The following is a 16,847-nucleotide window of genomic DNA, read 5'->3' as shown; positions in this document are numbered from 1 at the left end:
AGCCTGGAAAGTTACCGAGAGCATCTTGCCCGCACGGCAAAGCCTGGCAAGCTACCCGTGATGTATTCAATATGCCAAACACAGTAACAACAAAGTCTCCAATGGAGACATTATTAGGCCCACTTGAGCAAATCGATGAACAATGGGAGGACAGTGATGCTTATATGTTGGTCGGACAAGGAGAGGAGAAACACATCCAGGGAAATCTGTTCTAGTGTGAGTTGATCTGCTAAATGAGAATCTGCCCTAGAAGCAGTTTTCCTTCTTGTCCTCACTAGCTTGGATGAGACTGAACTTTCTCCCCTTCAGACTGCCTTCAGTAAATGATTTCAGTATATTGAGGCAGTTTCCCTTATCTCACAGGAACCTAGCTGGCCTTAGGTATGCAGATCCCAGGTGCTAATCCAGGTCTGGTCTTTGGGATGTAGATGCCTGGCTTTAGGCTGGCTGATTTTGGAGATGTAGATTCCAAAAAGGGGGGAAGACTTGTATATGGACTTCTCAGAGGAATCACACAGCTGCTAGCTCTTCAGGGTCTCCAGAGGCTCCTTCCTGTCAATCACGCCGGTGTCCGGGTCCATGGTGGTCATGATGCACCTGGGACATGACAGGACCTTCCTCATCTCCACGCTGCCAATGACCAGGCCTTCCCAGGTGTCCTCCTCGAAGGCGCCACACCCCATCACCACGATGTTGTGCCAGAAATTATCCATCGTGGCCTTCTTCTCCAGCCGGGAGTTGAGGTCAGCCAGGGAGGCATCCGAGAGAACCATGACTGGGCTGCAGTCTGGGTAAGCCACCTGGTATTTCTCCTTGATATCAGGGAGAATCTCCCTCCCCTTCCTGCCTTTCATGTTCTTTTCGAACTGGACCAGCCGGAAGGCTTCCGTCTTCGGGTAGCTGGTAAACCACTGAGCCACCTCACCGCTGCAGTCCCGGCCCTGGATGTCGAGGCCCAATATCCTGCAGTTCTGAATGGAGTTGGAAGAAGGCAGCTTGCTGGGCAGAACCAGCGGGTCCATGCCTGGGGCACTGAGGACCAGGCGGTCACCCTCAGCCGCGATGGAGACCAACACCAGGCGCGGCTCCTGCTGGGCTGTCACCATGTGTCCATCTTCCTTGATCATCAGCCAGAACCTGTGCAGCAGGTGGCTGCTGCGCAGCCCCAGGGGCGTGCACTCGGCCTCGCTCACCCGCACCCCCTTGCACGACTTGAGCGGGTAGATGCTGAGCTGCGCCACGGGCTTGCCCGGGCGAGCGCGGTGGAGCCGGTGGCGCCCATGGGCAGCTGCATGGTGCAAGTGGGCGGGCAGGGGTGCACGGCAGGCTCCCGGATCCGTCGCGCTGCGGGCCGGCCAGGCGCGGGGATAGGGATGCCAGTTGTGTAAACACACAAAAAATAAAAAGGCCGGAGGTCTATCTCTCCAGCCGCCCGCATTCGGTAGTCTCAGACCGTTTTCCCACTCCATGGAGGTCGATGGCGATGGTCAGGCGAAGGAAGGACATGAGGGCCAGGCTGGTTGGTCTTAGCAGCAGTTTATTACATGGAAGAGATGTATGTCATGGAGGCCCCAGGATCTCTCAAACACGTGTGCCTTTGTTCTCTCAGCTTCTGTCCTCAGCCCCATATTCCCAGGTTATCTGATGCACGTGTACCCCAGGGAGCCTTGAAATCTCCCTTATATAGATCATAGTACCTCTAAAGGGTGCGATATAGTGATGTCATCAAAAGGAGTTACAGAAAGAACACTGAGGCAAAACATACATTGTTTCTTTACATCCCTAGGCCAGTAATCCTGGCCTCACCTTTTATAAACTACAAGCACTTGGATTAGCACAACAAAAACCAGTCTGCTGGAGCTTGGAATCTACATCTCCTGGAGCCAGGCATCTATATCCCAAAGACCAGGCCTGGCTTAGCACCTGGGATCTGCATACCTAAGGCCAGCTAGGTTCCTGTGAGATAAGGGAAACTGCCTCAATATACTGAAATCATTTACTGAAGGCAGTTTGAAGGGGAGAAAGTTCAGTCTCATCCAAGCTAGTGAGGACAAGAAGGAAAACTGCTTCTAGGGCAGATTCTCATTTAGCAGATCAACTCACACTAGAACAGATTTCCCTGGATGTGTTTCTCCTCTCCTTGTGCGACCAACATATAAGCATACATAATATAAATCATTTTGTATGGACACAGTAAGAAATACTTTGAGCTTATAGAATTGCTCTCCCAGGGCCATCTCAATCTCAGACTGCAGTGCTCAGACCAGATATCTTTCCTATTCCTAGCAGCAGGGTCCTAGTCTCATCGTTACTTTTGGATCATGACAGCATTTGCCTATGATCAAACTCTTAACCTATAGTTAAGAATCGTGGCACCTTGGCCTGGCCCATCATGATGCCAGGGTAGCACATAACTTACCGGCTTGCCCTGGTTCCATCAGTCCCTCGTCGGGACCCTGCCCTTGGGGTGCTAGGAAGTGAGGGCAACTGAGGCTTAAGTTGAGAAAGCAGATGCCCGGGAGTGAATAATATCCAAAGCCAATTAAATCCTAAGTTATAAAGCATGATATTAATTCATTGTCTTCCTGTATCTATACAAAAGGACATTGCATTAAAGTAAACTGCTCAAAAGACATAAGGAGAGGAGAAAGACAATATTTGCAGTACAGCTTCAGTGTCTTAAGAAGGATGAAACTTACAAATTGGTTGGGGAAGAGAGCATAGAAGTGGTTTACAGACAGACAAAGTAATGGGAGTGACTCGGGAGCACTGTGATGGGTGCAACCTGATAAACCTAAGCTCCTTGTACTCCAACAAGTAGCCTATGCTCAGACAGCCTTGTAAGTGGCCAGTGCTCATACAACATTCTTGCAGGACCTGGAGCACAGTGCATTCTTTGGAATACTTAAGTTGTTAGCTCCCCTAAAAATACTACCAGACTTGCCTAGTACAAGGACACCTCCCTGCATGTATGGAACAGTTGGTATTCTGTGGGAAAAGTACTGATAACCTCTACCAAATGATGTTTGGACACAGCAAATCTGACCCTTCCTGATCAACTCTCAGCCTCAGAGGCTAGAGGTCACTCAAGAACAGACTCCACTGGGCATGTTCCCAGGAGAAGAAAAATCCACATTGCTCTATTGATCGTCTCTCCGGGAAACTACTGAATTGATTGCTCATGTTTATTTTCCAATGCACTGTGCTCAGGACAACTTCATTTTTCTAGAAACTTGGGACCAATTCACTTAGTAACTGAGCCAAAGCAGCAGAAAAAAGTGTATGTGTGTGTGTGTGTGTGTGTGTGTGTGTGTGTACCTGTGTATGCATACAGTTAAAATAAGCACTTATTTATTTTAAGTGCCTGACGATTTTCCACCTACAGTTTCTATTTTATGGCACCTGCACTCAACTTTTAGCCCATGCTGAACAGGTTGGCCGAGTTTATATATGATATTATAGGATAGCTTTGGCAGGAATTATAAGCACTGTTTTGAAATCTATAGTTATCAGATAGCACCAGGCTGTGGCATGGCAATAATTATAGGACAAACCTGAGTTTCAGCAGGACACAGGGTGGAGCAGTAACTAACTTGTGGTTGAGATTACAGAGCTGTCAAGGCTCCACCTTCTGCATGGTGGGGTGCAGAGGAGAGAATGATGAGGATGAGGGCGGGGGGGGGGCAGAAGCAACAGAGCCGCAGTGGGAGTCAGGCTGCCCCTGCCCCCTCTGCAGTATAAACAAGTGTTACTCTTGGGCTTGACTGCTCAAAGTTCTGTAGAAGATGCTAGACATTCTGCATTCCTCCTGGTCAGGGTCTGTGCCTAATTCATCTTTTTCTCCCAGAAGTTGGCATGGGACTTGACTCAAATTGGCTCTTCAGTAAATGTTTGCAAAGTAGTATGTAGGATTGAGGGAATAAAACTTAAAACAAAAATGTTTCTAACATCTTTACTGGATAAAACAGCAGACTTTTGGAAAGGAAATAGTGTCTTACTGCCATCTTACTGCTTTGATACTTCCCCCCACTTTTCCCCCTAGTTTCTGGACCATATGTGGCTCTGCTCAGAGTTTACTCCTGATTTAGGGATCACTCCTGGCTCAGGGGGCCATAAGGGATGCTTGGGATTGAATCCAGGTCGGCCGCGTGCAAGCCAAACACCCCATCTGCTGTACTATTACTCCAGTTCTACATTTTTTTCCATTTGGAAGGCAAGCACAGAGGATCTTATTCACTGGACTGTTTTAGCCAGATTAGCAATTTCTGGGTGCAGTGTAGACTTTTTCATCTGAAAAATGCTTCTGCCTGCAAAAGAAGTTACCTACAACCTGGACCAGAGGATCTACATGAGAACAAGGAGAGGGAGAGGAATCAGCTAGCTGTTCAGGGAGCCCACAGAGACCACTCACTTTCTCTCCAGGGTTCCCGTTTTTCCTTCCTAGACTCCCTGCAGTTTCAAGAAACACGAAATAAGTTTCTTCTCTCTGGCAGTTTGCTTCTGATTTTTCAAATCATTTCTTTGCTTTTAGAATTTCCAAGTAGCTGCAGATAAACTACAATCCAGCTTAAACTGATGGGAATCTTTTGAAGCTAGAGGGTTAAGCTTTGTATCTGGTAAACTTTTCACACTCAGTTTAATGCTGACTCCCTTATACAGTTGGCTGTGAGTCTCTCTCTCTCTCTCTCTCTCTCTCTCTCTCTCTCTCTCTCTTCTCTCTCTCTCTCTTTCTCTCTCTGCCCCCCCCTCTTAGAATGATAGCTTGAGCACACTGAGTCTTTAAGGTGAAAGAGCAAGGTGATCTGATTTATAACAGTTGATCGGGCAGGGCTAGGCAACCAGCCTGAAGTTACTGGTGGAGGGCACAGATAAAGGAGCATCTTTATTTAGGTAAATTTTTGGTGGCTCAGAAAAATGCTGGAACAGAAAGAGAATGGAAAGAGAATGAAGTTTCCCAATCATTTGCTTCACAACAATGGGAGTCTGCATCATGAGCATCATGCGACTTCAAGTCCTTATTGCTAGAAATCTTTGTGGTTAATACATTCTGTTTTAAGTTCCAAATAGATATTTACTAAATGTTGGCTATTAACCATAAGTGTTTCTGGCTTCATCAGTGAATTGACCTTTTTCCTCCTCCCAGAGAAACTTACTGTGCTTTTGTGAGCATCCTCAATCCCCTGAGTTTATCTTTAACTTTTCTTTTGTGTTTTACACCTCATTGCCACAGTTCCCCAAGTCAGGTCTGATAAGTCAAACTTTCTGGTAACTCTGGTATTTGTATTTATAGTGAATTACTTGCTTTTCTATTTCCTCTATAGCCATTTCATACTTTATCATAGAGCAATGTTCTTGGCTTAAACACAGAAAGACCATTAATGTTATGCTATTAATATTTGGGAGGTGATTGACTGAAATATATCTACTCCTGGGCATCCATCGTAATTATTTGACTCAGGCTTCAGTTGCCATAGTTCCTTACACCCCACAAAGGGAGATCCTGCCTTGGGACTGTGATGGACTCAGGGCTAGTGGTGAAGCTACAAATGGGACAGTCTAGAAAGCAAGAAAGCATGGTCTTGATGCAAGCTGTTATGACTTGTTATGACTTAAGAGACAGGATCCCCCTGGGGAAGAACAAGCTGGACCGGTCTGAGGACTTAGTCTGGGACTTACAGCAAAAGGCTTGCTTGCTCTCGGAGCCCAGAAAACTAAGTTTTGGAATCTACACCTCTCACTGTGTTTATCCAAATAACTGCAGATATTAATAAGAAATAAATTTAATTGTTTAATATGTTCAAGTAAGAGAAAAGAGAAAAGGAATATAGATGTCCCTGAGAGACAGAGCATCTCCTTGAGTTAACCCCGCAAGAGAATTGCCTCTGCCAAAATGCTTTACCTCTGTAAATGATCAATCACACCTATGTGCAGTCTTATACCTTGAACCCCTTCAGATGTTCTATAAGTACACTAGTAGCTCTGCATTATGCAGGCCATTTTTACCCTCAGTTTGTCTCTTTGTCTCTCTGCTGCTGGAGAGGCCTGGGAGGAGGTTTTCGACCACTGAACACATGCACACACGCCACTGAAAACCCACACTGTATGAACTCACAGCCCCGTTCCCTTCCTGCCCAAGCAAGCAGATAAGCCTAGTTCTTCTGTTCTAGTCATAACTTATGATTTATGACCCACTCATCTTTGCCCAGATCCCTAAATGGTCACTCAGAAATCCTGCTCAGTCACGTGCTTAATCACCTGTTTATGTCCCTAACTTTCCCACTGCACTCATAGGGTGGTGACCTTAGACCAGCAATATATCAAGATAGGGCATTTCTTAAGTCAAGAATTTCACAAGTGCGAGGAAGCTCTCAACAAAATGCAAAGACTATATGGAAAACAAAACTAAAATTTAAAATCTGCACACCACAATTACACAAGCATAATTCCCCTTAACCTCCTCCCTCAATTTTTTCTTCTTAGCTGTAGTAGGAGAGAAAGACAATAGTTCTGTTGATATCTCAAATATTGTAAAAGAAAATTTACAATTCCAAAAATGAGTAGTTTGTGGATAAATGAACACCACTTTATAGTTGCCTCAACCCTGAAACTAAAGTCATGATGAAAAACTGGTCAAGAAGAAGTGAAAAGAACGTGGATTTTCAAGTGCAATGTTTATTTTTATGTTTTTGTTTTTGTTTTTTGCTTTTTGACCACACCTTTCAGATACTTCAGGTCTTGTGTTTGGGGTGGCTCAGGCAGAGCTCAGGGGACCATCTGGTGTCAGAGATCGAACCTGGGTTTCTATATGCAAGGCATATGTTCCAGCCCTTTGAGCTATTTCACCTGCCAGAGTGTTTTGTTTTAAAATCTGTTCTCTCTTTTTCCTCAATAAAATTCAAAACCTCTCTGTAAAGTTCAAAGTAGAAGATGGTTTAGTTCAGTGTTCCACAAACTTTTCCATCCATGGTTGTTGTTGTTGTTGCTCTTCTTCTTCTTCTTCTTCTTCTTCTTCTTCTTCTTCTTCTTCTTCTTCTTCTTCTTCTTCTTCTTCTTCTTCTTCTTCTTCTTCTTTCTTCCTGTCACCATGAGATACACCATTACAATGCTGGTCGTGATTGGGTTTTAGTCATACAATGTTCCTACACCCATCTCTCTACCAATGCACATTTCCCACCACCAATTTCCCGAGTAGCCCTTTCATGCCTCTGACCCCTTAAAGCCTGCCTCTATGGCAGGTATGCTTCTTCCTCTTCTTCTTCTTCTTCTTCTTCTTCTTCTTCTTCTTCTTCTTCTTCTTCTTCTTCTTCTTCTTCTTCTTCTTCTTCTTCTCTTCTTCTTCTTCTTCTTTTTCTTCTCTTCTTCTTCTTCTTTTTCTTCTTCTTCTTTTCTTCTTCTTCTACTTCTTCTTCTTCTTCTTCTTCTTCTTCTTCTTCTTCTTCTTCTTCTTCTTCTTCTTCTTCTTCTTCTTCTTCTTCTTCTTCTTCTTCTCTCTCTGTCTCTCTCTCTCCTGCCCCCCTTTTGGGCATTATGGTTTGCAATAAAGGTATGAAGCGGTGAAGCGGTTATCATGTTTGCTCCATTACCTACTTTCAGCACACAGTTCTTATCCAGAGTGATCATTTCTAACTATCATTGCCCTAGTGGTCCCTTCTCTATCCCAGCTGCCTACTCCCCTTGCAGTTAAGGACTAATAAATTGTTGTATATCATCATGGAGACATTAAGTCCCTGTATGAGAAATTACTAACATGTTGTTACAGGTTAAGCCTCTGTGTTTATGTTTCATTAATCAAGAATGGTTGCCTTCTCCAATTTGGTGTGCTACTACTGATTTATCAGTGTTGTAGAGTATGAGATGCAGGAAGTTCAGTATTTTTACCGAACAGTTCCAACTGGAATTGATTTTTTTTAACTGAGTGGTAGCTTTGGGGTGTGGATGTGATTGCCAGGCATCTGGAAGTACAGGAAAGTTGTGAGAGGTAGCCCATCCAAACTCTGAGAAAGCTCGGAAATTTCAGTTACAAATTCTTCATACCTAAATTTTCAGCAGGTTAGTTTCTTGGTGAGGTCCCTCTCAAGATAATGGAGTCTTGCTGGGCAAATTTGGATTGTGGGCTGCCAGGAGCTTGTTTGTGCACACACTAGGCTAACCCAACAGCTCCAGAATGCTCAGATATGTCAGTATTATCCTCTTCTGACCTTGTTTCTTTCTTTTGGTATCCCTGTCCCCAGATGACCACCCTAGTCTTGTGCTTTTTAAAAAATTTTTATAAGTGAGACTTTGTTGTTACTGTGTCTGGCATATCGAATACTCTCGGTAGCTTGCCGGGCTCTCCGAGAGGGGTGGAGGAATCGAACTCGGGTCAGCCATGTTGGCCGCGTGTAAGGCGAACGCCCTACCCGCTGTGCTACCGAGAGTATTCGATATGCCAGACACAGTAACAACAAAGTCTCCAATGGAGACGTTACTGGGCCCGCTCGAGCAAATTAGTGATACACCATGAGGTACAGTTGTAGACTTACAAATTTTTGTGCTTGGGTTTCAATTATACAGTGATCAAATACCCATCCCTCCACCAGTGCCCATTTCCCACCACCACGGATCCCAGTATCCCCCCACCCCCCGTTCCCCCCAGCCCACCCTGCCTCTGTGGCAAGACATTCCATTCTGTTCTCTCTCTCCTATTGGGTGTTTGGTTTGCAAAAGAGGCAATGAGTGGCAATCATGTTTGGTCTATAGTCCACTTTCAGCATGCTTCTCCCATCCTGGGAGGATCCTCCCAACACCCGCCATTTGGTGCTCCCTTCTCTATCTAAGCTGCCTTTTCTCCTAGCATGTGTGGCTGGCCTCCAAGCCATGGAGCAAAATTCCTGGTACTAATATCGGCCATTCTTGGGTGTTAGTCTCCTATTTTGTTACTTTATGTTCCCCAGATGAATGCAATCTTTCTATGTCTATCCCTCTCTTTCTGACTCATTTCGCTTAACATGATACTTTCCATGTAGTACCACTTGTATGTAAATTTCATGACTTTGTCTTTTCTAACAGCTACATAGTACTCCATTCTGTATATGTACCAAAGTTTCTTTAATCAGTCATCTGTTTTCGAGCACTCAGGTTTTTTCCAGATTCTGACTATTGTAAAGAGTGCTGCCATGAACAAACAAGTGCAGATGTCACTTCGACTATACTTTTTTGCCTCTCTGGAATATATTCCCAGGAGTGGTATTGTTGGATCAAATGGGAGCTCAATTTCTAATTTTTTGAGAATTGTCCATACTGTTTTCCAAAAGGGCTGAACCAGTCGGCATTCCCACCAGCAGTGAAGGAGGGTCCCTTTCTCGCCACATCCACGCCAGCACTGGTTGCTTTTGTTCTTTTGGATGTGGGCCAGTATCTGTGGTGTGAAATGATATCTTATTGTGGTTTTAATCTGCATCTCCCTGATGATTAATGATGTGGAGCATTTTCTCATGTGCCTTTTAGCCATTCGGATTTCTTCTTTGAGAAAGTTTCTATTCATTTCATCGTCCCATTTTTTGATGGGGTTGGATGTTTTCTTCTTGTGGAGTTCAACCAGACCAGTACTTTGTATATCCTTGATATCAACCCCTTGTCAGATGTGTATTCGGCGAATATCCTTTCCCATTCTGTAGACTGTCTTTGTATTTTGGTCAATGTTTTTTTGGAGGTGCAGAAGCTTCTTAGTTTAAGATAGTCCCATTTGTCTATCTCTGTTTTCACTTTCTTGGTCAGTGGCGTGACATCTTTGAAGATATTATTAGCTTCAATGTCATGGAGGGTTTTGCCAACTTTTTCTTCAATGTACCTTATGGATTCAGGTCTGATGTTGAGGTCTTTAATCCACTTTGATCTTACTTTTGTACATGGTGTTAGGCAGAGATCTGAGCCCACTTTTTTGCATGTAGCTGTCCAGTTTTGCCAGCACCATTTGTTAAAGAGGCTTTCCTTGCTCCACTTCACTTTTCTTGCCCCCTTATCAAAGATTAGATGATCGTATGCTGGGGGGAAGATGTCAGTATATTCAACCCTGCTCCATTGGTCTACAGCTCAGCCTTTTTTCCAGTACCATGCTGTTTTAATTATTACTGCTTTGTAGTAGTGTTTGAAGTTAGGGAGGTTGATTCCTCCCATTTTCTTTTTCCCAAGAATTGTTTTAGCTATTCGTGGGGGCTTATTGTTCCATATAAATTTCAGGAGTGTTTACTCCAGTTCTTTGAAGAATGTCATGGGTGTCCTAATAGGGATCGCGTTGAATTTGTACAATGCTTTGGGAATTATTGCCGTTCTGACAATGTTGATTCTCCAGATCCATGAACGGGGGCTATTTTTCCATTTCCTCGTGTCCACTTTTATTTCCTGAAGTAGCGTTTTATAGTTTTCTTTGTACAGGTCCTTTGCTTCCTTAGTTACACTGATTCCTAGGTACTTGATTTTCTGGGGCACAATTATGAACGGAATTGTTTTCTTCATGTTACTTTCTTCTCTTTCACTATTTGGTATAGCAAAGCCATGGACTTTGGGGTATTGATTTTATAGCCTGCAACTTTACTATACAAGTCTATTGTTTCTAGGAGTTTCTTGGGAGAGGTTTTAGGGTTCTCTAAGTATAGTATCATATCATCTGCGAATAGTGAGAGTTTGATTTCTTCCTTCCCTACCTGGATGCCCTTAATATCTTTTTCTTGCCTAATCGCTATTGCAAGTACTTCCAGTACTATATTGGACAGCAGTGGAGCGAGTGGACATCCTTATCTCGTCCCTGATCGTAGGGGGATGGCTCTCAGGTTTTCTCCATTGAGGATGATGCTTGCTGTAGGCTTGTGGTAGATGGCTTTAACTATATTGAGGAAAGTCCCCTCTATCCCCATTTTGGTGAGGGTTTTCATCATAAATGGGTGCTGGATCTTGTCAAATGCTTTCTCTGCATCTATTGATTTTTATCTTTTCTTTTGTTGATATGATGGATTATGTTGATTGATTTCCTAGTGTTAAACCATCCTTGCATCCCCGGGATGAATCCCACTTGGTCATGGTGTATGATCTTTTTGATGAGTTGTTGAATTCTATTTGCTAGCATTTTGTTAAGAATCTTCGCATCCGTGTTCATCAGGGATATCAGCCTATAGTTTTCTTTTCTTGTGGTGTCTTTGTTTCCTTTTGGTATTAGAGAGATATGGGCTTCATATAACCTGTTTGGGAGAGTTTCTGTTTTTTTAAATTTCTTGGAAAAGCTTGAGAAGGACTGGCATTAGGTCCTCTTTAAATGTTTGGAAAATTCACTAGTGAATCCATCTGGACCTGGGCTTTTGTTTTTGAGAAGACTTTTGATTACAGTCTCAATTTCCTTGATGTTAATAGGTCTCTTCAGGTACTCTATATCTTCTTGATTCAGCTTTGGAAGTTTATAGGAATCCAGGAATTTATCCATTTCTTCTAGGTTTTCTTGTTTCATTAGCGACCACTCGGAGAGCCCGGCAAGCTACCGAGAGTATTCGATATGCCAGACACAGTAACAACAAAGTCTCCAGTGAAGACGTTACTGGGCCCGCTCAAGCAAATCGACGATCAACGGGAGGGCCTTTATTCTTGTTTCATGGCATACAGACTTTCAAAGTAGTCTCTGATGATCTTTTGGATTTCTTTGGTTTCTGTTGTGATATCCCCCTTCTCATTTCTGATTCGGTTTATTAGGGTTTTCTCTCTCTCTGTTTCTTCATGAGTGTTGCTAGTGGTTTATCTATCTTGTTTATTTTCTTGAAGAACCAGCTCTTGGTTTCATTGATTTTTCTGATTGTTTCTTTGGTTTCCATGTCATTGATTTCTGCTCTAAGTTTTATGATCTCTTTCCTTCTGCCTGATTTAGGCTCTTTCTGTTGATCCTTTTCTAAGGTTTTGAGCTGTGAGGTCACGTTGTTTATGAGCATCCTTTCTATAGACCTAAGATATGCTTGCAGAGCTATAAATTTTCCCCTTAATATGGCTTTCGCTGCATCCCATAAGTTCTGATAGCTCATGTCTTCATTCTCATTTGTTTCCAGATATCTTTTGATTTCGTCCTTGACTTCCTCCCTGACCCACTCATTGTTCAGCATTGAGTTGTTTAATTTACAGGTGTTTGATTTGGTTCTCCGTGTCTGTGTGTGATTCACTTCTATCTTCAGTGCATCATGGTCTGAATAGATTGCTGATACTATTTATATCTTCCTGATTCTGTGGAGGTATGTTTTGTGGCCTAGCACATGGTCTATTTTGGAAAATGTTTTGTGCGCACTGAAGAAGAATGTGTATTCTTTCTTTTGGGAGTGTAAAGTCCTGTATAGGTCTATAAGCCCTTTCTCTTCTATTTCTTCTTTCAAAGCCAATGATTTCTGGCTGAGTTTTGTTCTTGTTGATCTATCCAGAGGTGATAAGGCGATGTTGAAGTCTCCAACTACTATTGTGTTGCTAGCAATATCCTCCTTAAAATCTGTTAGCAGTTGTTTTAAATATTTAGCTGTTCCCTCATTAGGTGCGTATACATTTAAGAGCATGATTTTTTCCTGTTGTACGGATCCCTTGATGAAGAGAAATTAGCCTTTGCTGTTCCTTCTAATCTTTTTCAACGTGAAATTAATGTTGTTGGATACTACTATGGCCACCCCAGCTTTTTTGAAGGAGCTGTTTGCTTGCAGGATTGTTTTCCATCCTGTCACTTTGAGTCTGTGTTTTCTCTGACTGTTGAGATGAGTTTCTTGTAGGCAGCAGAATGTTGGGTTCATCTCTGTATCCGTTTTGCCATTCTGTGTCTCTTAAATGGTGAATTTAGACCGTTGACATTTGAGAGAGATTACTGTTATGGGGTTTTGTGTCATCTTTTTGTAAGGGTCTGTTGTGGTTGTAGGGTTTGTCTTGTCTTTTAGTAACCCCATTTAGCCCTTGTTTTAGGTTTGGTTTTGAGTCTATGAAGTTCCTGAACTGCTGTTTAACTAGAAAATAGTGTACCGTTCCTTCAATTTTGAGTGAGAGTTTAGCCGGATAGAGTATTCTTGGTGAAGCATTCATTTCAGTGAGTTTTTTCACTATATCTTGCCACTCCCTTCAGGCTTGGAGGATTTCCTCTGATAGATCTACTGTGAATCTAAGGGGTTCTCCTTTGTATGTGATTTCTTTCTTTGACCTTGCTGCTTGCAGTATTGTGTCTCTATCGGCAGCATCGCTCATTCTAACTATGATATGTCTTGGAGTGTTTTTGTTAGGGTCTCTTTTAGCTGGCACCCTCCGGGCTCCTTGAATCTGAATGGCTGCATTGTCGAGCTCTGGGAATTTTTCAGCGATGATTTGTTTCACCGTGTCTTTTTCATTGGGATTGTTTCCCTGAGCTTCTGGTAGTCCAATGATTCTAATGTTGTTTGTCTTGGAATAGTCTCCTAGGACTCTGATTCTGTCTCGAGCTATTTTGAGGTCCCTTGCCACTGTTTGTTGTTGCCTGTTGGCTTGGTGCAGCTGATCTTCAAGCTCACTGGTTCTTTCCTCAGCTGTAGTCATTCTATTTTTGAGGGCACAGACTGAGTTTTTTTATTTCATCTATGGAGTCTCATTCGTGACATTTCTGTGCGTAGCTTTCCAATTTCTGCTCTCATTTCTTCCTGTATTTTCTCGATTGTGTGATCCACTGTTTCTTTCATGTCCTCTTTCAATTTACTGGATATCTGTCTGACTGTTTCATTGAGTTGATTGAACATCTTCATGACTTCATATCTGAATTCTTTGTCGGACAGGTCCCTTAGGTGAATTGCACCTACTGAGGCTTCTGGACTCTTTTCATCGTCATCTCCCTGTGGTGGGGATTTGCGTTGCTTCTTCATGTTGGTGTGTATGTGTGGGGACTAGATTTCTTGGTATGAGTAAACTACCTGTGGCTGAGAGAGCGTTGGCCCCCCCAAAACTAAGCCACGCCCACTTCTACAGAAGCCACGCCCACTTCTAAAGTGGCCACACCCCCACGGGAACCTAGTGTGTGGGCGGGGGGAATAAAGACTGGGTGGGGAGAAGACAAGCTCAGCCTGGGGGGTGAAAAGGAAGAGGCAGAGGCTCAGAGCTGCTTTGTCTCCCAAGGTCCGAGAGGACACCTGGGGGCCTTGCAGGGTGAAATCCAAGTCCTGGGTTCGAGAAGCGGCAGATAAACTGACCTGGGTGGGGAGAAGACCCGCTCAGCTTGGGGTACGAAAAGCTAGTCTTGTGCTTTAACCACCTCTGCCAACCATTTACATTATTTTCATTGAAGCTCCCTTGAGGTATCTGGGGATGCACAAGGATCCATATGGCCCCAGGTTGTGAAACTATGATCTTTCTGAACAGTTAAGACCCTGGTCCCATCCCAAGGCACCTGGATTCAAATCCTGGCTCTCCGCTGTCCTTTTCAGTAACTTTGGACAAATTATTTAATACACCTAAGCCTCAAGTACCACAGTTATAAGATGAGAACGCTGCCTGCTTATAAAAAAAAAAAAAAGGCCCTCCCGTTGATCGTCGATTTGCTCGAGTGGGCCCAGTAACGTCTCCATTGGAGACTTTGTTGTTACTGTGTCTGGCATATCGAATACTCTCAGTAGCTTGCCGGGCTCTCCGAGAGGGGCGGAGGAATCGAACTCAGGTCGGCCATGTTGGCTGCTTGTAAGGCAAACGCCCTACCCGCTGTGCTATCGCTCCAGCCCAAAAACAAGGTAGCTGGTATGGAAATTTTTTTTTTTTTTTTTTTGCTTTTTGGGTCACACCCGGCGATGCTCAGGGCTTACTCCTGGCTAATGCACTCAGGAATTGCTCCTGGCAGTGCTCGCACTGGAGTGATAGCACAGCGAGTAAGGCGTTTGCCTTGCACGCAGCCAACATGGCCAACACAGGTTCGATTCCCAGCATCCCATATGGTCCCCCGAGCCTGCTTATAGTTCTAAGGATTTATCAAGTTAATGGATATGACTCTCTTAATGTATATGCCACAATAATCACTCTGAAAAACAAACTAATAAAAACCTTTGTAATATTATTTACAAAATAGAGATAATAATGCCTTCTTTATGGGAAAGAAATGTAAGAGATAAGAAGAGCCACCACCCACCACCCTGAGGCCCTCAGCCATTCTCACATGCCACCCTCCTGAGACTGGTGCATCTGGAACACTGACAGGAGCTTGTCCAGAGTGGAGGAAAACAGGAAGCAGAAATCGTGGGGAGGACATGTGGGAGCACATGGAGGGGCAATACCCACTGTTACCTCCATCTGGGGAGGCATCCACTTGTTATTTCCAGCAGGGCAGCTCAGTGGAATTCTGGTGCCAGATTGGATTCTCTCTCAGATCAGTCTTTGAAGGGTGATGAAAAGGGAGTCCATGGAGACTTCATTCTGTGCCTCTAACCATCTCCTGGCTGAAATCACAAGTTCCCAAGATCAGCTCCCCATGTTTGATGAGTTTTCTAGAGTATCCTGTAGAATTCAGAGATCTGATTTACTCACTAGACCTCTGATGAACTACAGAAATTTAGGAATAGTCCATTGGAAGAGATGCAGAAGGTGAGGTACAGGCAAAGGAGCAGAGTCTCTGTGCCCTCTCCTGGAGATCCAATCTCCCAGCACTGACAAAGGTTCACCATTGCAGAATGTCCACATTCTTTTTTTTCTAGACATTTTTGAGGTACTGTTAACATAAAATGACAAATGGTCTGAGTAATTACTGGTACAGTGTGAGGGAACAGAAAGATGGAGTGTCAGGTGAACTTGTTAATTTAGTTAGTCCCTCTAAATCATACATCAACAAGGAATCTGGTCTAAATAGATAATAGGATGGCTGGGGATAGGAGGCAACAGCAGGCAAAAAGAAGCCCCCAATCACACTCTCTGTCTGTACACACTCACTTATGCAAGAGAGACTGCAGAATAAGGCAGGGCTTACACATCCAAATAGAAGGCAGAATAAGGTAGGGTTCAGGGAACCAGATAGTCAGCAAGAACAGGGAGGGTTCTTATGCTCAGATAGATGGCAGGACAGCAGGGCTTTCATCCAGACACATGTGGCCATGACTGGAGATGTAAGGGGAGCCAAGATGCTGGGAAATTGCAGGAGTTCAGTTGGAAAGAGGCCAAGCCACAAGATTTAAGAGTAGGAAAGTGTACACTGAATAGATAATGGTAAAGGGAACAAAATTTATGATGTACCCTGGACTGGGCATCAAGGGATGGGACAGGGTGAGTGACATAGTACATGAGTAGAAAGAAAAAAGAGTCCTTGACATTGGGACAGGACTTGAATGAGTCTACTTGAACTGTACAAATCAAACTCCAATTTCTTAACCTTCTGAGTTTTATATGCAAATCTTTCATACATTCCCAAGAACCCATTAGCACAAAAAAATGACTTTAACATTACTGGTGCTATATCCATATGAGTTATTAATTCTACTCTGTGGAAAACAGCCATTCATTTAATTCACTTAAAGACTTAATAAATGCTGTGAGCTCTTGTCTCAATATCTGATTTCTCTAATTCAGGCATGTTAGCCTAGTGCAGAAGGTCGACTGTGAAAATGCACTGATGCTTATTTTGGTGACAAAATCCCCTTGGAGGGTATATAAAACTGAGTTACAGTTCTATCAGTGAAGAGCTTCAAGATAACATGGAATTCAAAAATCCTTTTGGTGGTTTTTCTTGTCTGAGAGAAGGCACTAGAAGGTCATGTCCCTGACAGGCCCCGTTGCCAGTTGTCTAAGGGCTCAGTTTCTGTTTCTTTACATGAGAGAAAAACAGACTTTCTGAACCATGTGACTTGACAAATCCCAGAGAAGGAACCTGA

At 43.6% G+C, this 16,847-nt stretch overlaps 1 protein-coding gene across 1 annotated transcript in view; it reads right to left on the bottom strand.

The window, feature by feature from the left end:
* Positions 1-468: 468 nt before the first annotated feature.
* LOC130022816 (mitochondrial amidoxime reducing component 2-like) overlaps positions 469-16,847 on the bottom strand; it is a 37,939-nt gene continuing 21,560 nt past the window's right edge. The window contains exon 5 of the mRNA XM_056113599.1: positions 469-1,344. Coding sequence (XP_055969574.1) covers positions 522-1,344 — 823 coding nt within the window. The 3' untranslated portion in view covers positions 469-521. The remainder of the gene's footprint in view (positions 1,345-16,847) is intronic.

The sequence above is a fragment of the Sorex fumeus genome, unplaced genomic scaffold (genome assembly GCF_029834395.1).
Source record: "Sorex fumeus unplaced genomic scaffold, SorFum_2.1 ptg000021l, whole genome shotgun sequence".
Lineage (NCBI taxonomy): Eukaryota > Metazoa > Chordata > Mammalia > Eulipotyphla > Soricidae > Sorex > Sorex fumeus.
The sequence above is the reverse complement of the archived record's forward strand: the minus strand, read 5'-3'. Positions and strand labels throughout refer to the sequence as shown.